At 44.1% G+C, this 27,258-nt stretch overlaps 1 protein-coding gene across 5 annotated transcripts in view; it reads left to right on the top strand.

Annotated features, from left to right (window-relative positions):
- usp24 (ubiquitin specific peptidase 24) overlaps positions 1-27,258 on the top strand; it is a 150,228-nt gene that overhangs the window by 84,099 nt on the left and 38,871 nt on the right. For all 5 annotated transcript variants that reach the window (XM_084309162.1, XM_084309163.1, XM_084309164.1 and 2 more), the window contains 7 exons: positions 2,901-2,996; positions 7,039-7,261; positions 12,200-12,362; positions 15,701-15,862; positions 16,278-16,348; positions 17,559-17,719; positions 24,763-24,824. In XM_084309162.1, coding sequence (XP_084165288.1) covers positions 2,901-2,996; positions 7,039-7,261; positions 12,200-12,362; positions 15,701-15,862; positions 16,278-16,348; positions 17,559-17,719; positions 24,763-24,824 — 938 coding nt within the window. The remainder of the gene's footprint in view (positions 1-2,900; positions 2,997-7,038; positions 7,262-12,199; positions 12,363-15,700; positions 15,863-16,277; positions 16,349-17,558; positions 17,720-24,762; positions 24,825-27,258) is intronic.

Below are 27,258 nucleotides of genomic sequence, written 5' to 3'. Positions count from 1 at the left end.
GGTCGCTCGTTCCAATAATTTGACTTGGTTGTTTGTTTGATTGGATGTCATTGTTTTAGCTTCTGCCCCTTACCGGAACAGATTTATATTTTTGAGTACTATTGATCTTTCGAGATATAATAAGACATTTTAAATGTTGACAAAATTTGCGGCCGCCTATTGATCCTTTAACCTTTAAAATTCACCTAAAATACCCAAGTGAATGGATGATTGCTCCACTTCTACAAGGCCCATGTGCATGTTCTTGGTATCCAGGGACATCTATGGACCTCAGGGAATGTATTCCCAGTGTCAGAAATATTGTGTCTGTTACTATACATCTATGGATCGGGCCAAATCTCCTCTTTCCAACGGCAGAGTTATATCTGGATTTAGTACCACCAGCCGCCCGTTACAGGGCAGCAAAGACTGTGAATGAGATCTACTCGGCTGGTGTGAGCTGGGTAGTGTAGTTTTATGAAATTCCGACGTCCATCGAAAACCCTGGGTCTCTTTCTTAGTACTACAACGATTTCATTATTCTTCTCATGTCTAAATCGTCCATTTTCCAGTGCAATGCGCAGATATTTTTATACACTACAATACAATATACACTTTGACTGCTGTTTTGATAGGGTTAGGGTCTTTACTCTTGACTACATTAGAAAAAGAAACGCAACATTACTTAATACTAGTATTAATCTATTTGACATGAACCTAACCTGTACCGGTCCCAAAATGACATCACGTCATAAATCAATCTGTCTAGACTGTATGACATAATGTTCATTATTTTTTTCAAATGTATCCAACAGTAAACATCCTAACCATGTCACAACCGCAGTCATAGTGTATATTTTCAGCAATACGTTTGTTTACCAATAGGTTAAAGTGTTATTAATGAAATATGAGTTTAGGAATTGTATTCAATAGATCGCAGATTTCGACCGGAAATAAATCCGAACGGCCAGTTTGCTGTAGTCATTATGATGAAGGAAAGACAGGGCTTTCAATGAGCGTTGAAATTTCGAAAAACTACATCTCCTAGGGTTCTCCAGCTTTCTGTAATCATATGACTTCCTGACTATAATTTTTTATTTCTCGGGATTATATACCACAAAACTGAACGTTATTGGCATAGTTTCGAGCACAGTTGGTGTGTCTACCTTCTGTCAACATTTAGCAACAATCGGCCGATTCAAAATGGCGGACCTGTCGCAAAAATTAAAAGCTGACTGTATTTACAGTAGATTTCATTCTCGGTTCTTCATGCACGCCTGGTGATACTAAATCCAAATTGAACTCTGCCATTGGAAAGAGTAGATTTGGCCCGATCCATAGATGTGCAAGTTGGCTATAATAAGGTAATTTATAGGCCTCATATTGTATATTCTATAATAATATTTCAAATTGCATGCATCCGGATGGCAGAATTCAGTACTGTATCTACAAAACCTTCTGTTTAATCATCTTCCCTTTATTAATTTCCTTAGATTTTTTGTACGCGTGATCTCAAGAAGGTACTGAACGAGCTCAGTGTCTGGTCATTTTTAGCATGGTGTTATTCACTGTCAAAGATGCAAAGAAAAATCATAATTCATATTCTCCATTGTTTCATCACAATTTAAGCAAGCCTAGTAATAGACACAATATTTCTGACACTGGGAATACATTCACTGAGGTCCATAGACGTCCCTAGATACCAAGGACATGCAAATGGACCTTGTAGAAGTGGAGCAATCTTCCATTTACTTAGGTATGTATTTTAGGCAGATTTTCAGAAAATAGGGCTCCGGGCTTAAGAGGTTAAGGGGTTAAATGAAGCATTGCAACAGCATAGTTTTTTTTAGACATTTCTGTAGTTAAAGTTTCCTAGCTTGAAGCTAAACTTGTGCTTTGAGTTTACTGTGCCATCTGCCATGTTACTATAGCTATGTTTGGCCATTTTCTACACTGAAATATCACCATGCCCTTTATTGACCTACATTCTGATTGGTCCTATTGGGCAACATTCTGATTGGTCCAATAGACCTGTTCGCTGTATATGTCAGACTCAGTGTGCGCACACATCCCCGGAGCAGAAAGGAACGTAATCCTGGTCAGAACAACGGGGCAGACTACAATATATTTGCATTTGTTAGCCATGCTAGCAATCTAAACAATCAATCCATGCCAAAGCTAGATATGTAAAAGGTGAAAGACTCACGCTCACAGCCATGCTGATTTGGCTAAATGACATCCAGCCGCTTTCGTTTCAAAATAAAATTTGTCAGGGGAGTGCCATGGTTTCTCCATAGAGCCCCATCGTATTATTTTAGCGCAGCAGCTCGCGCATGTCCGAGGCAACTTAGTCACGTGAATCAGTTGGTATTGCTGATTGGCTCGAACACGGTATGTTTTGTATACAGCGAACGGGTCTATTGGCTCCATCGCTTGGTTTCTCCTAATGTGGGAAATGTTACATTGACCAAATGGATGAATGAAGGTTCTCACCCCCAGCGTTCTCCAGACTAATGAAGCGAGGTTAAAAGGGACACTTCACCAATGTTGATTTATTTTGCACATAATCTCACACACATCCAAAAACTTTTAAACCGTTTTGCACACATTAATTTTGTTTGACATTTATTGAGAGTAAATCAGTTTGAATATGGCCACCAGTGATGTCATCGGGGACATTGAACCCTTGTGTTGTGTTAATTACTGTGAGATTATGTGCAAGATAAATCTGCATTGTTTTTTGGTGAAGTGCACCTTTAATACGGAGTGAGAACTGAAGCTTTGTCTATGTAATTCATATGAATGAATATGGAGCTTTTGACTTTCCCTGCATTAGCAGCGTTTGTTTGGTTTCCACATTGCTATCCAGGTCCCTGTCATGCCGTCGTGCTGACTGTGTGGTTGTGTCTCTCTCTCTGCAGCCTGGTGGTCAACGTCATGCAGAGAGACTCCATCCCCCCAGAGGTGGACTATGAGACCAGACAGGGAGTCTACTCTATATGTCTTCAACTAGCCAGGTGTGAACACACACACACACACACACAGCCAGAAATATTTCTAATATGAGGAGATCGCTACTCAAATCAAATAAGGGAATGCTTGGAGCCATAGAGTTTGGCTAGCATGAAGTTTGTCATTTAGGAAAATCAAGAAAAATGTAAAAAAGAATGGGGTGGTGGCATATATATATATTTGAGCCATAACCATACACTCCTTTTCAGCAATACACAATACACAGCCCTATGTCCTACTTACCAATGATGTTGTTGATTACTGGTGTCCTCTCTGCACTATCCATGCTGAGATGAGGCCACTCTTCAGTCTGTGCAAGCCCTGAAATAAACACTGAAACCAACTCCACAGTGCACCCAAAGCAACAAAGTTTGTTTTCGAGGTATGTTTAAGTACCAGGTAGAGCAGTCGTCAAGCAATCCGGAGGTTCCCGGTTCGATTCCCACTCCTCCCGGGCAGCGTGTCGATGTGTCCTTGAGCAAGACACTTAACCCCTAATTGCTCCCGGTGAGCAGGTTGGCACCTTGCATTGGTTGCCTCCGCCTTTGTTGTGTGAGTGAATGGGTAAATGTGAGTAACAAATTGTAAAGCGCTTTGGATAAAAGCGCCATTAAAAAAAAAAAAGCAGCCATTTACCTTTTACAGTGGCTTCATTAACTTTACATTAGCTTTCCGGCTAACTAAGGAGGAGCTGGGAATCCAGTATGAAGCACAGCATGGATTGTGCAGAGAAATTACTCTTTTACGCGCGGTTCGGTGCAAACAGTGGCGACACTAGCTCACCGGCTAACGACGTCACTGGGGGGGGCATCCACGGGGGGGTGGAACTCTCATTGACGGAACACAGTGTAAGAAGAGCATTTATGTGGGTGAACACCAGAAAAGCAGCTGGCCCAGATGGGATAACAGGACGTATACTTAAGTCCTGTGCTAACCAGCTAGCCCCAGTGTTCACCACCATATTCAATCTATCCCTGGCTGAGTCCGTGGTCCCTGCCTGCTTCAAGGTCTTAACACATTGGGCGCCGGGCATTGTGCCCATCATTGGGTCCAGTCTGCCACCACTGTAAGCCTATGGAGATGTTTACCTTCTTTGCAGGGCTATAACTTTTTAAATATTATAGCTATATCTGCATTACTATGGCCCATTCAACATCGATTATCTATCGTTCCGGATGTGGGAACGTTATATTTTTTCATTCATACATTGTTGTGTTAATACCGTCTAGAATATAAGTATGTTTTTAAGCTTTTCTGCTGTAATTCCAAAAACGCTAGTTATAGGCTGTGACGCTATGATAGATTATCGATTGGCGTTTATTTTCTATACACGCTATATTAAAAAATTCAAATGTATATGATCGGTATACATTATGCTTCATCATGCGTGAAGGAAAGGGGGGGCGGGGGTCGTTTATAATTCCTTGATCGTCAGTAATGGCTTTATTTAGTATGGGTTGATATATTGATCAGATTGATTGCAAACAAAGAAATGGACAATCACGCTGAAAATAAGGTTAGTGTCCTCTTACAGTTCGCCGATGAGACTGGAGGAAAAAGATCCCAATTATTTGAAGTCGAACTCCTAGATCCATTTCTGGTTTGTATGGCGCAATAAACGCCGAAATCATATCGATTATTGCGTTTAGAAAGCGATCCAAATGCACTCGAGTGTTTGTCTGGATCCACGCAACAATATATCTCTGGCGGAGGAATTTCCTCGACGCACCGATCGCCACTTCCGGTTTGCAGAGAGTGTAACTCGCCCGACCATCCACCAGGCGGCGGTATTGAGGCGTTGCAATCTCAGACAGGGTGCTGTTGCAGTCCAGAGGGAGGCTGGATGAATTATGAATGCCATGGCGAAAAAATGAAATATTGATCCCAAAAAAACGATTTACGACGTTGTTGGCGTTCAACGCATGGCGGGCAATAACGACTTACGACGTGGATGGCGTCCAATGTGTTAATGACTACAGACCGGTGGCACTCACCTCTGTGGTCGTGAAATGTTTTGAGAGGATGGTTAAGGATTACATTTGTGCCTCCCTCCCCAGTGATATGGACCTTTTGCAATTTGCATACAGGTCAAACAGGTCCACTGACGATGCGGTCTCTCAGGTACTTCACAACACCCTCTCTCACTTAGACAGCCAGAAGGGGGTTATGTGAGACTGTTGTTCATTGACTATAGCTCAGCGTTCAACACCATAGTCCCCACCAGACTGGTGGACAAGCTGATTGAGCTGGGTCTGAGCTCTGCTCTGAGCGCCTGGATCCTGGACTTTCTGAGTGAAAGGCCTCAGGCGGTCAGGGTGGGGGGTCAGACCTCCAACACCATCACCCTGAGTATCGGGTCCCCCCAGGGCTGTGTTCTGTGCCCCCTGCTGTATTCACTCTACACACATGACTGTGTGGCCAGGTTCAGCTCCAACTCCATAGTGAAGTTTGCGGACGACACAGTGGTGGTGGGGCTGATCTCTGACAACAACGAGAAGGCCTACCGGGAGGAGGTTGATGTACTGGCACGCTGGTGTCAGGACAACAGCCTGCTCCTGAACATTGGTAAAACCAAGGAGCTGATCGTGGATTTTAGGAGAACACAGCAGGGGACACACACATACCACTGTGGATAAACAGGGCTACCGTGGACAGGGTGAGCAGCTTTAAGTACCTGGGGGTCCACATCTCAGGCTGCGGTTACACTAATGGCCAGTTTTCGTTTAGTTTTCAGGGTCAGTTTAGCTTTTCAGAACGCAACGTAATGGCAGGCAAGTTAGACATTGTTTTTGCCTCCGGAGCACAGTGATGTATATACATGTAGTACAATGCCAAAGCAGTAGGTGGCAGTAGGTGGCGATGTAGTTCAAACATGAAGGCCATTTGCAACCAATCAGAAAAGTTGAATGTGCCAATACACTTCCTGCTCAAAATCAACAATTCACCTTTAAATGCCTCGCATGAGCCATTTAGCCAACGTAGCATTTATTTTTCAGCAAAGAAAGTGCAATAAAAGTGCAATAAACAAAACGGATACATTCACTGTGTGTTCTGCCTCTCATTCGTTGATGAAACAAAACTAACATCAACACAATTGACCACCAAGAGCGGAGTTTAGTCTCACAAAAAGATTGTTGCCGATTGTGTTAGCTTACGTGCTAACGTGATTGGGATATGCCAGTATAACAGTATAGCATTGTGGCTAGCAGCTTGGTAACGTTAATGCTAGCAGAATGAATGGATGTAAACTTTATTTAACAGATTGCAGAATGGGTACAATACAATACGGCTCAATACAAACAATTGTTAAGGGAATGCAGACTGTTGTAGCTTGGACTGGGCTCCTTATAACATTAACTTGACAACACATGGTAGCCGCAGCTCCTTGGGACAGCTCTGCTGTAAACACTGGAAATAACCGTGCAGGTCTCTACTGCGCATGGGCGTTGAGCAACAACTGCTCCGTATCCGGCTTGCACAGATTACATGGCACCATTGTCTGCGAGTTTTGGCGAGTATCCAAAACAGAAACACAATTTCAGCGTTGCCAGTAGGACAACGCGTTATCCTGCAAAAACGGCGTTTCTTTTAAACTTGGACAGCAAACGTATATTGTATAGTAGTGTATAGTAGTGTACATAAGACCCAGTGCCTCATCTGTAGCTTAACACTGTATTGCACTATCGCAGGACCTTAGCATGTCTTTTACCATGCATTTTAAACGTACATTATACCTGTTATGTCTCTTATTCTTATTACTTGTATTATTGCACAATCTCTGCGGGCATGACCACCCGAAGTTCACTGTATGCCGTGACAAATAAAACTCTTGACTTGACTCTTCCACAACATCATAGAGATGAGTTGGAAATAGCTAGGGGTCTAACATTCCAAACGTACCCTCAATAATTTCCGAGTGTGAAATGTATAATGGTAAACTAATAACCGTTTGGTAGTGCGGCAGTGAAAGGGTTAATGCTCTCTGCACACGCCTCTGACTAAAAGGACCTGTTGCTCCTCACACTCATGGTCGACTCTCTTGTACAGGTTCCTCCTGGTTGGCCAGAGCATGCCAGCCATGCTGGACGACGATGTCATCAGGGACGGAGATGCGCTGTCGTCCCGTCCGTTCCGTAACGCCGGGCGGGCCGGTCGGCAGCTGTCCCTCTGTGGGACGCCGGAGAAGTCGTCCTACAGACAGATGTCCCTGTCCGAACGCTCCTCCATAAGAGTGGAGGAGATCATCCCTGCTGCTCGCGTAGCTATTCAGGTACTGAACTAACACACCAGTGTGTGGCAGGTTACTTGGTGTGGTGGCAGGTTACTTGGTGTGTGGCAGGTTACTTGGTGTGGTGGCAGGTTACTTGGTGTGTGGCAGGTTACTTGGTGTGTGGCAGGTTACTTGGTGTGTGGCAGGTTACTTGGTGTGTGGCAGGTTACTTGGTGTGTGGCAGGTTACTTGGTGTGTGGCAGGTTACTTGGTGTGGTGGCAGGTTACTTGGTGTGTGGCAGGTTACTTGGTGTGTGGCAGGTTACTTGGTGTGTGGCAGCAGGTTACTTGGTGTGGTGGCAGGTTACTTGGTGTGTGGCAGGTTACTTGGTGTGGTGGCAGGTTACTTGGTGTGTGGCAGGTTACTTGGTGTGTGGCAGGTTACTTGGTGTGTGGCAGGTTACTTGGTGTGTGGCAGGTTACTTGGTGTGTGGCAGGTTACTTGGTGTGGTGGCAGGTTACTTGGTGTGTGGCAGGTTACTTGGTGTGTGGCAGCTGGCAGGTTACTTGGTGTGTGGCAGGTTACTTGGTGTGGTGGCAGGTTACTTGGTGTGTGGCAGGTTACTTGGTGTGTGGCAGGTTACTTGGTGTGGCAGCAGGTTACTTGGTGTGTGGCAGGTTACTTGGTGTGTGGCAGCAGGTTACTTGGTGTGTGGCAGGTTACTTGGTGTGTGGCAGGTTACTTGGTGTGTGGCAGGTTACTTGGTGTGTGGCAGGTTACTTGGTGTGGCAGCAGGTTACTTGGTGTGGCAGCAGGTTACTTGGTGTGTGGCAGCTGGCAGGTTACTTGGTGTGTGGCAGGTTACTTGGTGTGGCAGCAGGTTACTTGGTGTGTGGCAGCTGGCAGGTTACTTGGTGTGGTGGCAGGTTACTTGGTCTGTGGCAGCAGGTTACTTGGTGTGTCGCAGGTTACTTGGTGTGTCGCAGGTTACTTGGTGTGGCAGCAGGTTACTTGGTGTGGTGGCAGGTTACTTGGTGTGGCAGACAGATGTCCCTGTCCGAACGCTCCTCCATAAGAGTGGAGGAGATCATCCCTGCTGCTCGCGTAGCTATTCAGGTACTGAACTAACACACCAGTGTGTGGCAGGTTACTTGGTGTGGTGGCAGGTTACTTGGTGTGTGGCAGGTTACTTGGTGTGGTGGCAGGTTACTTGGTGTGTGGCAGGTTACTTGGTGTGTGGCAGGTTACTTGGTGTGTGGCAGGTTACTTGGTGTGTGGCAGGTTACTTGGTGTGTGGCAGGTTACTTGGTGTGGTGGCAGGTTACTTGGTGTGTGGCAGGTTACTTGGTGTGTGGCAGGTTACTTGGTGTGTGGCAGCAGGTTACTTGGTGTGGTGGCAGGTTACTTGGTGTGTGGCAGGTTACTTGGTGTGGTGGCAGGTTACTTGGTGTGTGGCAGGTTACTTGGTGTGTGGCAGCTGGCAGGTTACTTGGTGTGTGGCAGGTTACTTGGTGTGGTGGCAGGTTACTTGGTGTGTGGCAGGTTACTTGGTGTGTGGCAGGTTACTTGGTGTGGCAGCAGGTTACTTGGTGTGTGGCAGGTTACTTGGTGTGTGGCAGGTTACTTGGTGTGTGGCAGGTTACTTGGTGTGTGGCAGGTTACTTGGTGTGTGGCAGGTTACTTGGTGTGGCAGCAGGTTACTTGGTGTGGCAGCAGGTTACTTGGTGTGTGGCAGCTGGCAGGTTACTTGGTGTGTGGCAGGTTACTTGGTGTGGCAGCAGGTTACTTGGTGTGTGGCAGCTGGCAGGTTACTTGGTGTGGTGGCAGGTTACTTGGTGTGTGGCAGCAGGTTACTTGGTGTGTCGCAGGTTACTTGGTGTGTCGCAGGTTACTTGGTGTGGCAGCAGGTTACTTGGTGTGGCAGCAGGTTACTTGGTGTGGTGGCAGGTTACTTGGTGTGGCAGCAGGTTACTTGGTGTGTGGCAGGTTACTTGGTGTGGTGGCAGGTTACTTGGTGTGTGGCAGGTTACTTGGTGTGGTGGCAGGTTACTTGGTGTGTCGCAGGTTACTTGGTGTGGCAGCAGGTTACTTGGTGTGTGGCAGCTGGCAGGTTACTTGGTGTGGTGGCAGGTTACTTGGTGTGTGGCAGCAGGTTACTTGGTGTGTCGCAGGTTACTTGGTGTGTCGCAGGTTACTTGGTGTGGCAGCAGGTTACTTGGTGTGGCAGCAGGTTACTTGGTGTGGTGGCAGGTTACTTGGTGTGGCAGCAGGTTACTTGGTGTGTGGCAGGTTACTTGGTGTGGTGGCAGGTTACTTGGTGTGTGGCAGGTTACTTGGTGTGGTGGCAGGTTACTTGGTGTGTCGCAGGTTACTTGGTGTGGCAGCAGGTTACTTGGTGTGTGGCAGCAGGTTACTTGGTGTGTGGCAGCAGGTTACTTGGTGTGTGGCAGCAGGTTACTTGGTGTGTGGCAGCAGGTTACTTGGTGTGTGGCAGGTTACTTGGTGTGTGGCAGGTTACTTGGTGTGTGGCAGGTTACTTGGTGTGTGGCAGGTTACTTGGTGTGGTGGCAGGTTACTTGGTGTGTCGCAGGTTACTTGGTGTGGTGGCAGGTTACTTGGTGTGTCGCAGGTTACTTGGTGTGGCAGCAGGTTACTTGGTGTGTGGCAGCAGGTTACTTGGTGTGGCAGCAGGTTACTTGGTGTGTGGCAGGTTACTTGGTGTGTGGCAGGTTACTTGGTGTGTGGCAGCAGGTTACTTGGTGTGTGGCAGCAGGTTACTTGGTGTGGCAGCAGGTTACTTGGTGTGTGGCAGCAGGTTACTTGGTGTGGCAGCAGGTTACTCGGTGTGGCAGCAGGTTACTCGGTGTGGCAGCAGGTTACTCGGTGTGGCAGCAGGTTACTTGGTGTGGCAGCAGGTTACTTGGTGTGTGGCAGGTTACTTGGTGTGTGGCAGCAGGTTACTTGGTGTGTGGCAGGTTACTTGGTGTGTGGCAGGTTACTTGGTGTGGTGGCAGGTTACTTGGTGTGTGGCAGGTTACTTGGTGTGGTGGCAGGTTACTTGGTGTGTCGCAGGTTACTTGGTGTGTGGCAGGTTACTTGGTGTGGTGGCAGGTTACTTGGTGTGTCGCAGGTAGGGGTGGGAATCACCAGTTTCATCATGATACGATACGATATCGATTCTTTGGACAACGATACGATATTTGCCGATATCACAAAGTCTCTCACGATACAATACGATACGATTAGATTCAGGTGCCTGCGATCGATATGAGATGATATCATATGCCCATTTAACACAATCAGTTATGAGACTCGCCACAGGATTTTCAAAATAAGAGTATCGATATGAATCGATCTTATTACATCGCATCGATCCGATTCGATCGTTGATAATTACATCGATGTATCGATCTGGATCGATGTATCGTCCCACCCCTAGTCGCAGGTTACTTGGTGTGGCAGCAGGTTACTTGGTGTGTCGCAGGTTACTTGGTGTGTGGCAGCAGGTTACTTGGTGTGGCAGCAGGTTACTTGGTGTGTGGCAGGTTACTTGGTGTGGCAGCAGGTTACTTGGTGTGTGGCAGCAGGTTACTTGGTGTGTCGCAGGTTACTTGGTGTGGCAGCAGGTTACTTGGTGTGGCAGCAGGTTACTTGGTGTGGCAGCAGGTTACTTGGTGTGTGGCAGGTTACTTGGTGTGTGGCAGCAGGTTACTTGGTGTGTGGCAGGTTACTTGGTGTGTGGCAGGTTACTTGGTGTGTGGCAGGTTACTTGGTGTGGCAGCAGGTTACTTGGTGTGGCAGCAGGTTACTTGGTGTGTGGCAGCAGGTTACTTGGTGTGGCAGCAGGTTACTCGGTGTGTGGCAGCAGGTTACTTGGTGTGGCAGCAGGTTACTCGGTGTGTGGCAGCAGGTTACTTGGTGTGTGGCAGGTTACTTGGTGTGTGGCAGGTTACTTGGTGTGTGGCAGGTTACTTGGTGTGGCAGCAGGTTACTTGGTGTGTGGCAGGTTACTTGGTGTGTGGCAGGTTACTTGGTGTGGCAGCAGGTTACTTGGTGTGGCAGCAGGTTACTTGGTGTGGCAGCAGGTTACTTGGTGTGGCAGCAGGTTACTTGGTGTGGCAGCAGGTTACTTGGTGTGTGGCAGGTTACTTGGTGTGTGGCAGCAGGTTACTTGGTGTGTGGCAGGTTACTTGGTGTGTGGCAGCAGGTTACTTGGTGTGTGGCAGGTTACTTGGTGTGTGGCAGGTTACTTGGTGTGGTGGCAGGTTACTTGGTGTGTGGCAGCAGGTTACTTGGTGTGTCGCAGGTTACTTGGTGTGTCGCAGGTTACTTGGTGTGTGGCAGCAGGTTACTTGGTGTGGCAGCAGGTTACTTGGTGTGTGGCAGCAGGTTACTTGGTGTGGCAGCAGGTTACTCGGTGTGGCAGCAGGTTACTCGGTGTGGCAGCAGGTTACTTGGTGTGGCAGCAGGTTACTCGGTGTGTGGCAGCAGGTTACTTGGTGTGTGGCAGGTTACTTGGTGTGTGGCAGGTTACTTGGTGTGGTGGCAGGTTACTTGGTGTGTCGCAGGTTACTTGGTGTGTGGCAGGTTACTTGGTGTGGTGGCAGGTTACTTGGTGTGTCGCAGGTTACTTGGTGTGGCAGCAGGTTACTTGGTGTGGCAGCAGGTTACTTGGTGTGGCAGCAGGTTACTTGGTGTGTGGCAGCAGGTTACTTGGTGTGTCGCAGGTTACTTGGTGTGGCAGCAGGTTACTTGGTGTGGCAGCAGGTTACTTGGTGTGGCAGCAGGTTACTTGGTGTGGCAGCAGGTTACTCGGTGTGGCAGCAGGTTACTTGGTGTGTGGCAGCAGGTTACTTGGTGTGTGGCAGGTTACTTGGTGTGTGGCAGCAGGTTACTTGGTGTGTGGCAGGTTACTTGGTGTGTGGCAGATAATAAGTAGAATGTTTGCTGTGTACATAATATTAGATATTGAACTCTTTCATCTCTCTCTCTCCTAGACTATGGAGGTGGGTGACTTCACCTCTACTGTGGCCTGTTTCATGCGTCTGACCTGGGCAGCAGCAGCTGGCCGATTGGATCTGGTTGGCAGCCCTCAGCCAATCAGAGAGAGCCACAGCGCCCTCCTACCCCAGGGAGTTCGTACCCGAGTCAGCAGCACAGGTGAGATATACACACAGACTAATCACTAAACACACACACACTAAACACAGGTGAGATATACACACAGACCAATCACTAAACACACACACACTAAACACAGGTGAGATATACACACACACTAATCACTACACACACTAATCAATAAACACAGGTGAGATATACACACAGACTAATCACTAAACACACACTAAACACAGGTGTGAGATATACACACACACTAATCACTACACAGGTGAGATATACACACACTAATCACTACACAGGTGAGATATACACACACTAATCACTAAACACAGGTGAGATACACACACACCAATCACTACACAGGTGAGATATACACACACTAATCACTAAACACACACTAATCACTAAACACACACCAATCACTAAACACAGGTGAGATATACACACACACTAATCACTACACAGGTGAGATATACACACACACTAATCACTACACAGTTGAGATATACACACACGAATCACTAAACACACTAATCACTACACAGGTGAGATATACACACACTAATCACTACACAGGTGAGATATGCACACACACTAATCACTACACAGGTGAGATATACACACACACTAATCACTACACAGGTGAGATATGCACACACACTAATCACTAAACACACACTAATCACTAAACACAGGTGAGATATACACACACACTCATCACTAAACACAGGTGAGATATACACACACACTAATCACTACACAGGTGAGATATACACACACTAATCACTAAACACAGGTGAGATATACACACACACTCATCACTAAACACAGGTGAGATATACACACACACTCATCACTAAACACAGGTGAGATATACACACACATTAATCACTACACAGGTGAGATATACACACATACTAATCACTACACAGGTGAGATATACACACACACTAATCACTAAACACAGGTGAGATATACACACACACTCATCACTAAACACAGGTGAGATATACACACACACTCATCACTAAACACAGGTGAGATATACACACACTCATCACTAAACACACACTAATCACTACACAGGTGAGCTATACACACACTAATCACTAAACACACACTAATCACTACACAGGTGAGATATACACACACACTAATCACTACACAGGTGAGATATACACACACACTAATCACTACACAGGTGAGATATACACACTAATCACTACACGGGTGAGATATACACACACATTAATCACTACACAGGTGAGATATACACACACTAATCACTAAACACAGGTGAGATACACACACACTAATCACTAAACACAGGTGAGATACACACACGCTAATCACTAAACACACACTAATCACTACACAGGTGAGATATACACACACACTAATCACTAAACACAGGTGAGATATACACACACACTAATCACTACACAGGTGAGATATACACACACATTCATCACTAAACACAGGTGAGATATACACACACTAATCACTAACACACACTAATCACTACACAGGTGAGCTATACACACACTAATCACTAAACACACACTAATCACTACACAGGTGAGATATACACACACACTAATCACTACACAGGTGAGATATACACACACACTAATCACTACACAGGTGAGATATACACACTAATCACTACACAGGTGAGATATACACACACTAATCACTACACAGGTGAGATATACACACTAATCACTAAACACAGGTGAGATACACACACACTAATCACTAAACACAGGTGAGATACACACACGCTAATCACTAAACACACACTAATCACTACACAAGTGAGATATACACACACACTAATCACTAAACACAGGTGAGATATACACACACACTAATCACTACACAGGTGAGATATACACACACATTCATCACTAAACACAGGTGAGATATACACACACTAATCACTAACACACACTAATCACTAAACACTTGTCCTCTGCTTGTGCTGCTTGAGTTCTCACATCTTCCATCTTATTACCATTTATATTTATAGTCTCGTCTTTTGAGTGGCTGTCAAGTTCATCTGGATGACACTATTGTCTATTGTATTGCTGACTGTACAATGAGCCATTGAGAACCTGCAACTCTTCATTGAGTATAATAATATATACTGCTCAGCAAGATGTGCTTAAACTTGTATTGAATACAAATTTAACTAATTCATGATGTTCTCTAGAGATATTGTTTACAATAATTAGCATATATCGACTGTGAATGGCATCGAGAGAGTTACAGAATACAAATATCTGGCTTGATGAGAAATGTACATTTAAATACCATATAGACAATCTTGCCAGCTACGTCTTGCAATGATGTCTTAAATTATGTGTCTAATCTGGCCGTCGCTTATCAATGACTTGTTTGCAGTCAACATTGTCGAAAAGGATTGTTTTTTAATCGGTTCATTTCCGTTTTATACCATTTTGAAAAACGCTTTTTTTTTTTTTTTTTTTTCAGGAAAATATAAAGATTCTGTGATAATCGCCCTTTACTGGAATATTCTGGAATACACAAAAAACGTTGTCATTTTTCTGCCTATTTATGAATCGTTTTCAAATAAACGCTAGATTATCGATAGTATATGTGTACGTATGCACGCTATAGAAGCGAGCTGAAAAATCGATTCTCTCATTTCCTGATCGGCACACACACACACATTGATATCTCTGTGAAAAAAGGTCTGATTATCCTAAGACTGGTAAAATAGATTCCTTACCTCAGATCAGATGTTCTCCAAAAAGATTATTCCAATTCCTGATCGCCATTCCAAATATCGATCGTGTTTATTGATCCAACGCTGGGTACTGGAAATATGTATTCCACGCTGTTCTGATGGTCCACAATGAATCCGATCCTCTCGGGTGACTTGCCCGAGAAGTAAAATGAGGAAGCAGGATTTTACCATGTGTTTCATTCAATCCATTCCAAAGGGGTGCAGTACAACAGGGAGAGACGATAGGGGGCGGTATTTTCCCAATGGAGCTCAGAGAGAGTTTGCAGCACTAACTTGAGACTAGATTGATGAAATATGAATTCAAATCGCTAATAAAAAAAACGATATCTCTCGTCGTTGGCAATGAACGGTCGACATGAACAAACGAGATATCTCATTGTTGCCATTGAAAGTGTTAATGATAAACCATTTCACCCCAGTCTGCAGTTGTTTGTAATTGTTTTATTGTTGACTTTCTTGTTTTTATTTCATATTTATCGACTTTGAGTTTACTCTGTGACCCTTTGAAAATAAATAACAATTGAATGAATTAATTTGGAAGCAGACAATGTGGCGTCCAACTAAGTACGTGGGTGTGTGTGTGTGTGTGGCATATTTACAGGAAGCAACTGCAGCTCCAGCAGCGAGGGTGAGGCCCCGCCGACGGCCTTGCATGCTGGGATATGCGTCAGACAACAGAGCGTCTCCATCAAAGATGCCATCATCGCCCGCGAGGCTCTTTCACTGCTCGTCACCTGTCTGCAGCTACGCTGTCAACAGCTCAGTAAGACACACACACACGCACACACTCACACACACACACACAGAGACACAAGCTCTTATCCTCTACTTACCTGCCTAGAGTTATGTTCTCAACAAATTGACAAGATTAGATGCACGCGTACATACACTATCTACTAATTACCTAGTTCTGCCAGACATAGCGCATGTAGTTCAGCGGGGGAAACGCTTGGCGTTAGAGCACCGGAAGGGTTAGGGCTTACACTCCCACTGGAGCCGGCCAGACTCCCATGGTACTGCGAGGTACTTTGGATAAATGCTTACACGTTAGAAGCACTCCCGTGGTCCCTATCCTACGATATGTGGGCTGCTTTAATGGCCGCCTTAGCCGAACCCGTTGCCCTGCCGGAGTGGTGCAGAGTGCTGACTGTGTGTGTTGTTCTCTCTCACCTCTCCAGCTTCTTTTTACAACCTCCCCTCCGTCAGCGACTTCATCATCGACATCCTCCTGGGGTCGCCCAGCGGAGAGGTAGAGAAAACATCCCTTTACTTTTTACCACTAATATTGTTTAACCTGTTCCACCCATGGTGAAAATCCGCCTAAAATATATACCTAGGTAAATGGAATATTGCTCCACTTCTACAAGGGCCATTTGCATATTCTTGGTATCTAGGTACATCTATGGACCTCAGGGAATGTATTCACAGTGTCAGAAATATTGTGTCTATTACTAGGCTTGCTTAAATTGTGATGAAACAAAGGAGAATATGAATTATGATGTTTCTTTGCATCTTTGACAGTGAATAACACCATGCTAATGATGAAAAAACGTTCAGTACCTTCTTGAGATCATGTGTACAAAAAATTTATAAAGGGAAGATGATTAAACAGAAGGTTCTGTAGATACAGTACTGAATTCTCCCATCCGGACCAATGCAATTTGAAATATTATTATAGAATATATAACAGGAGGCTTATAATTTAAATTACCTATTATAGCCAATTCGCACATTTATATACATATATTATCTTTCAAATGCCCGAGTTCAATTTGGATTTAGTATCACCAGGCATGCATAAGAACAGATAATGATATCTACTGTAATGTACTGTACTTTTTTATTTTCACCACAGTGCAACCATTTTGAAACTAATTTCAGATCTAATTGTTGCTACATGCTAACAATAGAGAGGAGAAACTAACTGTGTTTCAATATTTGTCAAAAACTTTACCTTTTGTGGCTTATTATCCCGAATAATAACAGTTATTGATATAATTAATTTAGAACGCTGAACTTTGAACCCCCACAGAATCTGCCAGGAAGTATAGTTCGGAAAGATTGGAGCTATAGATGCCCTCCACAAAATGGCAGCAAAAAAACTACAATTCTCATGGTTCAAAATCTCAAATGGTCGCTGTCTCGCAATAGACTTCAGTAAATCGAAAACTTAAAACGATCTAATGGCACTTTTAACCTATTGCTAAACTAACGTATTGATGATAATATACATTCTACATGCTTTTATGACATGTTAGTGATGTTAATACTTGAATACGTTTGATTTTAAAATCGCGAATTTTTTTTTTGCATCACTCTGAAAAATATTGATTTATGACCAGATGCCATTTTGGGACTGGATCCGGTCCCGTGGGGTGGAACAGGTTAAATGGGATTTGTTGTCGGGTCCTTTTTGTGGAGGGTGTTCCAAGTCTGTCCCCCTGACTCTGTCCCTGCAGATCCGTCGCGTGGCGTGTGACCAGCTGTACACTCTAAGTCAGTCGGACACCTCAGGCTTCCCCGATATGCAGAAACCCAACCTCTTCCTGCTCTCTGTCATCCTCACCGCTCAGCTGCCTCTGTGGAGCCCTACGTCTGTCATGAGAGGGGTCAATCAGAGGTACCACACACACACACAAAGCCCTTGGCGATGCAAAACGACAAACATTTAATTTAGTCGAATTTCAGGAAAATGTATGTGGGTCAGTACCAGGGATTTAGAAATATGAATGGCATACGGATATATAGTTGGGGATGGGGTATAGGGCTCTGTTGGATCCCAGCCTCTCCCCCTGACTGTTTTATTTTTTTTAAACACTGCCCCTGGGATTTGAAAACGAGCGGATGTATCCATTGCTGGCATTACTATTTCATCAAATCAAAATGTATTTGTATAGCCCGAGATCACATGGAATAGCCCCCATGGGCTGTACAAGTCTTCTTGTACAAGTCAAGAAGAAACATCACAAAAGATCAAAAACAAAAACCTCCATAAAATCCAAATATGCAGACTATCCCCAATGAAGATAAGGAATGTCTCACTAAAAACCTAGCAATATGGGGGGGGGGGGGGATTCCAATCAGTAACACTGACACATGTTCGCCTAACGCCCCCGGCACACCAGACGCGATTCAAGGCGGACGGACGGGCGACTGCCGCTTCACTTCCGCTCCCATGTTAACGGACGTAGCTGTGCACACTGGCCGCAAGCGGGCCGGGTGGCGTCTATGCCAAATACAACGCAGTTCGGTTTCCGGGTTCCTCTGATTGGCCACTAAGCCCACGTGACCGCGCGCTAGCACCGCCCCCCTTATCGCCCGCTGCCGCGCTGTGAAGCAGAAGAGCCAGCGAGGCGACGCGAGGCGCTGGTTTCAGCAGCAGCGGCCGTCGGCTCGTTTTTATTAATCCCTAATGTCATGTATGTTGTGTATGTCATAAATGTCGATATGAATTGAAAATGGGGGACCCTGATGTAAACAAGACGAAAGTCTTTCTCTGGTCTGCATCCCCTTAACAATTGTGTGTATTGCGCCGTACTGTATTGTACCCATTCTGCAATCTGTTAAATAAAGTTTTCATTCATTCATTTCTCCCCCACTACTCCCAAAAGTAACACTAAATAGATAAAGTACAACAACGCCAGACTCAAGAAACTGTGTTCCCTTTGGCGCAATACACACAATTGTTAAGGGGATGCAGACCAGAGAAAGACGGTTGTCTTGTTTACATCAGGGTCCCCCATTTTCAATTCATATCGACATTTATGACATACATGACATACATGACAGCTTTGGCTGTTTGTACGATGAAACAAAAAACTTCTAAGATATACATTAACTTGGATTTCAGTGATATTCAGCGGTTATGTCAGTGTTCTTAAAAGCTTGTAGTTGTGCATGTCATAAAAAAACAAACTCTCATAATTTGGGTATTTCTGAATGTTTTGGCATATGAGTTGTCTTGTTTACATCAGGGTCCCCCATTTTCAATTCATATCGACATTTATGACATACACAACATACATGACAGCTTTGGCTGTTTGTACGATGAAACAAAGAACTTCTAAGATTAACTTGGATTTCAGTGATATTCAGCGGAAAGGGAACACAGTTTCTTGAGTCTGGCGTTGTTGTACTTTATCTATTTAGTGTTACTTTTGGGAGTAGTGGGGGAGAAATGAATGAACTTTATTTAACCCTTAGAAGTCTAACCTAAATAGCTCCTCCTCCTGAGAATTTCCCCCTTTTTCTTTGTTACATAATATAAAATTACAGATTCATACCTTCAAAATAAGCCATCAATTGTCAAATTTGAGACGATAGTTTTCAATCAATGTCCTATCAAACATTCTGGTAAAATCCTAACACCTTTTCAGTATAGGACTTTGAACTAGATCCAAGTTCATTCAGCTATCTGATGAGAGAACTACACTCCCAGAATTCAATGTGATCATTGTCACTAGCACCATTTCACACCTGAGCAAAGGCCCAGTCATTCCTTTGTTATTCCAGTGAATGGACCCAGCAGGAGGCCTAGCCTGTGTGTGTTTCTGTGTGTGTGTGTGTCTGTGTCTGTATCTACAGTACTGTACCATATCAAAAAAAAATAAGCAAACTAGACTAGATGTAAATGTAATGTGTAAATGTGTAAATGTAAATGTGTGTGTGTGTCTGTCTGTCTGTGTATGTGTGTGTGTGTGTGTGTGTCTGTGAAACATGTCTTGTACTCATTTACCTCACTAAATACATACTAAATGTGTAACTGTAGATTTCAAGAGAGAGAGAGAGAGAGAGAGAGCGACATTTATAATAATTATATTATTAGTTTTTTTACACACACACACTAATAACATGATCATAACCAGAGAAAACAAGACCAAAGACAACTGGAATAGAATATCACACAAGGAAGGTGGCGCATGCATAGAAGCTGGTCTACTTTGGGGGAAAAGGCATTTTTCTATCACTAAATATGGAGTACTCCCCATTCAAAGAGATAGGGCACAGATCTTGTTCATCTTGTTAGTCCCTGTTATCAACAATGAAGCAGAGTGAACCATCTTCTCTCTAGACAGACTTTGGTAGTACCCTCTTGTAAGACCTTCTGGTGTATAAGATTTCAGACACACATCCAACTCCCAACATACTAACCGACATACTGTCATCCATGAAAGTGTAAGAATAGGACCTTTGAGGGAAGATGCCTCTCCTGTTTTGGGGTAATACGCCCCCCACAGACATCTAATGATTTTGAATAGACTAAGCCTAGCTAGTAGCTAATGTTAGATTTCTGAGAAAGTAAACTATCATCTAACAAAATAACACAATAGCTATGCTAAGAACTGTATTACATCGGTTTAAAAAGTATTATAATGATAAAACAATTGCTAGCACTATTATATTGCTATAGCATCGCAATAGCTTGAATTTCTTCACCTCCTGGGGTAAAAAAAGATAGTGAGAAGGCTTTTGATAAAACTGAACTCTTTTACATGATGCATTTAGCGAATGAGACAGTATTAGTTATTTTGTTAAGCTTGTTGATATATTACATTACAATATTTTACATTTCGTTCCATAATAGCAAAGCTGTAGTCTGATTTACCATCTAAATGTGTTTACTTAAGTGTACATATTATATGAATATTCAAATGATATATATATTTTGAAAACACACACACACACACACACACACACACACACACACACACACACACACACACACACACACACACACACACACACACACACACACACACACACAAAACACACACACATACACACCTTAAATGTCAGGCACATGGACAGTGGACTATGAGGTGTAATGCACAGTGAGCCTTTAGATATGTTGTGGTCTTTATAGCTGGATCAGGACTGAGCAGCCAGAATGGATGGCTTTTCCATGAAAACCCAGCCGATTCTCTTACAGAAGGTAGGCTGCCTTGATGGAAACAGACATGTGGGTTGTTAGAAACTGCACTGGGCCAAATGGGCATCAGGATCTACCAGATTATTAACACTTGTGACACGACAGCCTCCAATATATCAGATATTTTGAGAAATGTGAGTTATGTGCTTGTTATTACCAATTCAGATATAATTGTGTATCACAATATCATGATTTCATCACGTTATGTTCCATCATGAATGATCTGAGGAGAATTAACTGAATTGCCCAATTAGCAACACCCCAACAAATAGTCTAACCTAAATAGCTCCTCCTCCTGAGAATTTCCCCCTTTTTTTTGTTACATAATATAAAATTACAGATTCATACCTTCAAAATAAGCCATCAATTGTCAAATTTGAGACGATAGTTTTCAATCAATGTCCTATCAAACATTCTGGTACAGTCATTACAAATTTGCCATAGAAACTGTGCATTGGGGGAGGTTGGGTAGGTGGGGTGGGGCTGTACATTGGAGGTGGGGGGGTTGGGTAGGGGGGGGGGACACTGTACATTGGAGTACTGACATACATTTGACATGGAAACTGTACATTGGAGGAGGTTGGGTAGGTGGGGTGGGGTTGGGTGGGGCTGTACATTGGAATAGCCATGCTTGGTCTTTATTGTACAACTGGGTTAGGACATTTGTAGGGGCCAGTTTTGAATTGCAGTCTCCCGTAGGTGTTCTTTGAGAGTGTTTTTGAAGGTGGGTAGTGATTTACATTCCTTTACAGCTTTGGGTAGGGCGTTCCACATTGTTGTGGCATAATTGCGAAACGTGTTTAGTCCCTTGTTTGAGCCGAATCTGGGTTTTACATGATTTGTGATTTACATGACTCAGACCGGGAGTAGTCTCAGAGAGGGAGATACAGAGGAGAGATGGAGGGAGAGAGAGGGAGATAGGGAGATATAGATAGAGAGAGGGAGAGAGAGAGGGAGAGAGATATATATAGGTTAGAAAGCAACCTGGGTTCTCAGACAGACAGACAGACAGACAGACAGACAGACAGACAGACAGACAGATATATATAGGTTAGAAAGCAACCTGGGTTCTCAGACAGACAGACAGACAGACAGACAGAGAGAGAGAGAGAGAGAGAGAGAGAGAGAGAGAGAGGCGACGTCATCTTTCCTTCACAAAGCGCATCGAACGCTGTCAACTAAAGCACCGTGTTTACTACAGCGCGGGTGCATGCGTAAGCTGTCAACTAGCGAGATGCGTTGTACTTGTTACAGAGCTGGTTACAGAGCTGGTCCACACTGCTATTATGAAATGACCCGAAATGTATGTAATTTTGTCAACTAAAGCGGTCCGTGTTTAATAATAATAATAATAATGACTTGGATTTATATAGCGCGACAGCGCGGATGAGCAAACTCGTCACACAGCAGCCAGTGATCATTCATACCTCGTATACACAGACGCACTCTGCCATACAGTAGTTAATGTTAAATAAAGCCCATTTGAATTGAGAGAGAGCGAGAGTGTGTGTATGTGTATGTAAGCTTTTTTTTTTTTATCTGAGAGAATGTCCGCGAATGTCCTCAGACTCCTCACGCAGGAGAGGAGAAACGACTGCAAAAAGTCGAGTCCCGTGGATATTATTGCAACAGATAATTCATACATTATTATGTTTAGAATTTGGATGGGGGGGTAGGCTCTGATACCAGTCTCACGCCTCTGCGGGGGTGTAAGTGTAACACCTATTCACAGCGCACACGCCGCTATTGTGTGTGTGCGCGCGTCCATGTATGTGCGTTTCGTGACGCGATTGTAGTTCTTATCGCAAATGGAGATTATTACAATCATGCCATCTAGCAAGAATTAAACGTATTTACAATTCGTATTAGGTTTAGCAAGTTGGGGGACGTATACCTTACATGTCAAAGCACTAGAAATGGCAATTTTTCTATTTTTATCGATTTCTGAAAAGATGTCCTTTTTGAGCATTTAAGAGGGATTCTAATTTATTTTGTTGTCCGCCGACGGGTTCAAAGCTCCAGCGTGACCCCTAAGGGTTAACGGATTGCAGAATGGGTACAATACAGTACGGCGCAATACACACAATTGTTAAGGGGATGCAGACCAGAGAAAGACTTTTGTCTTGTTTACATCAGGGTCCCCCATTTTCAATTCATATCGACATTTATGACATACACAACATGCATGACATTAGGGATTAATAAGAACGAGCCGCCTCGGAAGAAGACGGCCGCTGCTGCTGAAACCACCGCCTCGCGTCGCCTCGCTGGCTCTTCCGCTTCACAGCGCGGCAGCGGGCGATAAGGGGGGCGGTGCTAGCGCGCGGTCACGTGGGCTTAGTGGCCAATCAGAGGAACCCGGAAACCGAACTGCGTTGTATTTGGCATAGACGCGGCCGCGCGCCAAGCGATCATTTCCGCTTTGGTTGGATTCGAGGCGGCGCGGGAGGCGTGCGCCACGTGCATTCTCACAGAAATACACTCAATATCTGCATTATTACCACACATATAGATGTTGTTCAACCAGCTAATGTGTCTGTATCTTTCCCAATGCAAATAAACCATATTACTATACTTAGTAGTACCCCGCCCAACCCCCAGTGTCTGTCTGTCTGTCTGTTTGTTTGTTTGTTTGTTTGTCTATCTGTCTATATATCTGGTTGCCATCTGTCTGTCTGTTTGTTTGGCTATCCGTCTATATATCTGGTTGCCTGTCTGTCTGTCTGTTTGTCTATCTGTCTATATATCTGGTTGCCTGTCTGTCTGTCTATATATCTGGTTGCCTGTCTGTCTGTCTATCTGTTTATATATCCGGTTGCCTGTCTGTCTGTATGTCTGCCTGTCTGTTTGTCTATCTGTCTGTATATCTGGTTGCCTGTCTGTCTGTCTGTTTGTTCAGCCAAACCATTGATAATGTAGTTTTATAGTGGCGTAGGAATCCGTCTGAAGATCTATATCTATAACTATATACTGATATCAAATAATAACCTACAATGTTGCATAATAATAATAATAATAATAATAATAATAATAATAATAATAATAATAGCAGGATATAGCAGTCAATCCACCTTGTCACCTATATAACCTACTTCTAAATACTAAATAAATAATAATAATTCAATAATTAAAAATAGCCTGTATTCCCCCCCCCCCATGCCTGGCCTGGCCTGACACGTGAAAGTCCAATAGTTGTGAGAAGTAAAGAGAGAGAATGAATGAATGAATGAGAACTTTATTTAACAGATTGCAGAATGGGTACAATACAGTACGGCTCAATACACACAATTGTTAAGGGGATGCAGACCAGAGAAAGACTTTCGTCTTGTTTACATCAGGGTCCCCCATTTTCATTTCATAGTGACATTTATGACATACACAACATGCATGACATTTATGGCATAGGGACATACACAACATACAGGTATTTAGTACTGTTACATTTGTGACATACGATATTCAAATATACAGTAATGTTACCCATAGATCCTGACAGAGTATATACATATGATGGGGAGGGGACTGTACATTAGGAGGGGGTGGGTGGGTGAGAGAGACGGAGAGAGAGGGTGCTGCTGCTGGGAATTCCTTTGGTTCTATGGAGGGCTCGCGCTGCATGACTTTGTGCGCGTCTGGTCTGCCCGGGGCGTAAGGCTCTGCTGAATTAAACATGCTGTTTTTTGGTGTCTCCTTCCTTTTAAAAAAGAGGTTGATTGTGGTTCGTCTCTCCTCAGATTGTTGTCCCAGTGCACTGAGTACTTTGACCTGAGATGCCAGCTTCTGGATGACCTCACAAGTAAGTCTCTCTGTCTCTCTCTTTCTCTCTCTCCCTCTCTCGCTCTCTCTCTCTAATAGACTGGTTTCTTGTTTATAAACATACCATGTTCGTGCCGATCAGCAATACCTGAATCACGTGACTGAGTTGCCCCCTACCTACGTGGCGCTGTGGTACAACAGGGCTCTATGGAGAAACCATGGCACTCCCCTGACTAAAAGTACAACCAGGCTCTATGGAGAAACCATGGCACTCCCCTGACTAAAAGTACAACCGGGCTCTATGGAGAAACCATGGCACTCCCCTGACTAAAAGTACAACCGGCTCTATGGAGAAACCATGGCACTCCCCTGACTAAAAGTACAACCAGGCTCTATGGAGAAACCATGGCACTCCCCTGACTAAAAGTACAACCGGGCTCTATGGAGAAACCATGGCACTCCCCTGACTAAAAGTACAACCGGCTCTATGGAGAAACCATGGCACTCCCCTGACTAAAAGTACAACAGGGCTCTATGGAGAAACCATGGCACTCCCCTGACTAAAAGTACAACAGGGCTCTATGGAGAAACCATGGCACTCCCCTGACTAAAATGTCCTTCAAACGAAAACAGCTGGATTTCATTTGGCCAAATCGTCAATCTAGCTTTGGCATGGATTGATTGTTTAGATCATTAGCATGACTAACAAATGCAAATATATTGTAGTCTGCCCCGTGGTTCTGACCAGGATTAAGTCCCTTTTTGCCTCCTTGATGCGCATGCTCATTTGAGTCTGATGTGAACGAGAAACTCATCTAATGAGATTGGTCCGATCCAAGATCAATATCGGATTCCGATATGACATAATTTACGTATCGGATATTGGCCTGACTTCACTGATCCACGTACCCGATCCAGATTCCATAGCAGGGCTCCAGATTGCGACGATTGCTTTATAATAGTGCTAAGAAAAATGATAACTAGTAGTGCAACTATACCCCTGTTTTTTTAACCTCTTAGCCCAATCGGCCCGGTACAAGATTTATTTAATGTCATAAATGGATCAATACAGTCCTTATTAAGTAATGTTGCGTTTCTTTTTCAAATGTAGCCAAGAGTAAAGACCCTAACCCTATCAAAACAGCAGTCCAAGTGTATATTTTCAGCACTACATTTGTTTACCAATGATTTTAAGTGTTATTAGCAAAATTATGAGCTTATAAAAAATCTCTGTGCATTGCACCAGATAACGGATGATTTAGACGCAAGAAGAAGTACTCATGAAATCGTTTTTTATAGGGTTTGACAATAATTACACTAATATCGCTATTTTACAATTAACTATAATGAATTACGGGTCATACAGAACACGTCAGTGTTGAAACTAATGCATGAAACTGATGAAAACGTATTCCGTCCGTCTGCAGTCTTCATATTCTACCGCTTGGTGACATGTACGCACGGTCTGAGCTGTGTGTAGATATATGCACAATCTCAAGCACACGTTCATTTTGATAAATCCCACACTTTGCTTAGAAATGATTGTACGCACAGTTTACGCACATATCTGTCCGTACGCACCATTGATAAATGAGGGCCCTGGTCTGGCTGCTTGCAGTGCTCTCGAGAACCACTCCTCTAATCAACTTCACACTCAACACTGCACTCCCGTGGATCCTTAGTAATACACCTGACAAACGTAAAGTTCATTGTTATAGCACCAGCAATACACCCGCCAAGTGTGAAGTTGATCGGACACACTATAGCGCCACCATCTGGCCAAATGGCACCATATTTGGCACTGCACTCCCCCTCAACAATACACCCAGTCGAGTGTGAAGTCGATCAGATGAATGGTTCAAAGGATACAGGCCAAAGCGTAACGTTTGTTATAGCACATCTTGCCAAATGGCACCAAATTCGACACCAAACCCTCCTCCCCTGGGTCCTCAGTAATACACCCGCCAAATGTGAAACCAAACGGTTGAGCGGTGTTCGAGATATGCAAAGGACAGTCGGACACGCACGCACACTGGCAGAGATCCCTTCCTTTATAGTGAGATTGCCCATTATCACATGTCTCAATAGGCCTCACAGTCCTACATTACAATGGAGTGACACCCCCTGACCTTGATCCTCTTCGAAGACTAAATCAACTTTGGGATTTTAACTAGGGCTGGCCTGATTTTAACTAGGACTGGCCTGATTTTAACTAGGACTGGCCTGATTTTAACTAGGACTGGCCTGATTTTAACTAGGACTGGCCTGATTTTAACTAGGGCTGGCCTGATTTTAACTAGGACTGGCCTGATTTTAACTAGGACTGGCCTGATTTTAACTAGGGCTGGCCTGATTTTAACTAGGACTGGCCTGATTTTCTGCCAATTATTATCATAGAATAATTGAACAGCCAAAGAAAACAAATTAGAATAGGGATTTTGACATTGATTACCATGGCAGCGAATGAAACACCC

This window comes from Notolepis coatsorum, assembly GCF_963971535.1.
Source record: "Notolepis coatsorum genome assembly, chromosome: 2".
Classification (NCBI taxonomy): domain Eukaryota; kingdom Metazoa; phylum Chordata; class Actinopteri; order Aulopiformes; family Paralepididae; genus Notolepis; species Notolepis coatsorum.
Note: the sequence above shows the minus strand (reverse complement) of the source record. Positions and strands in the feature narration are given on the sequence as shown.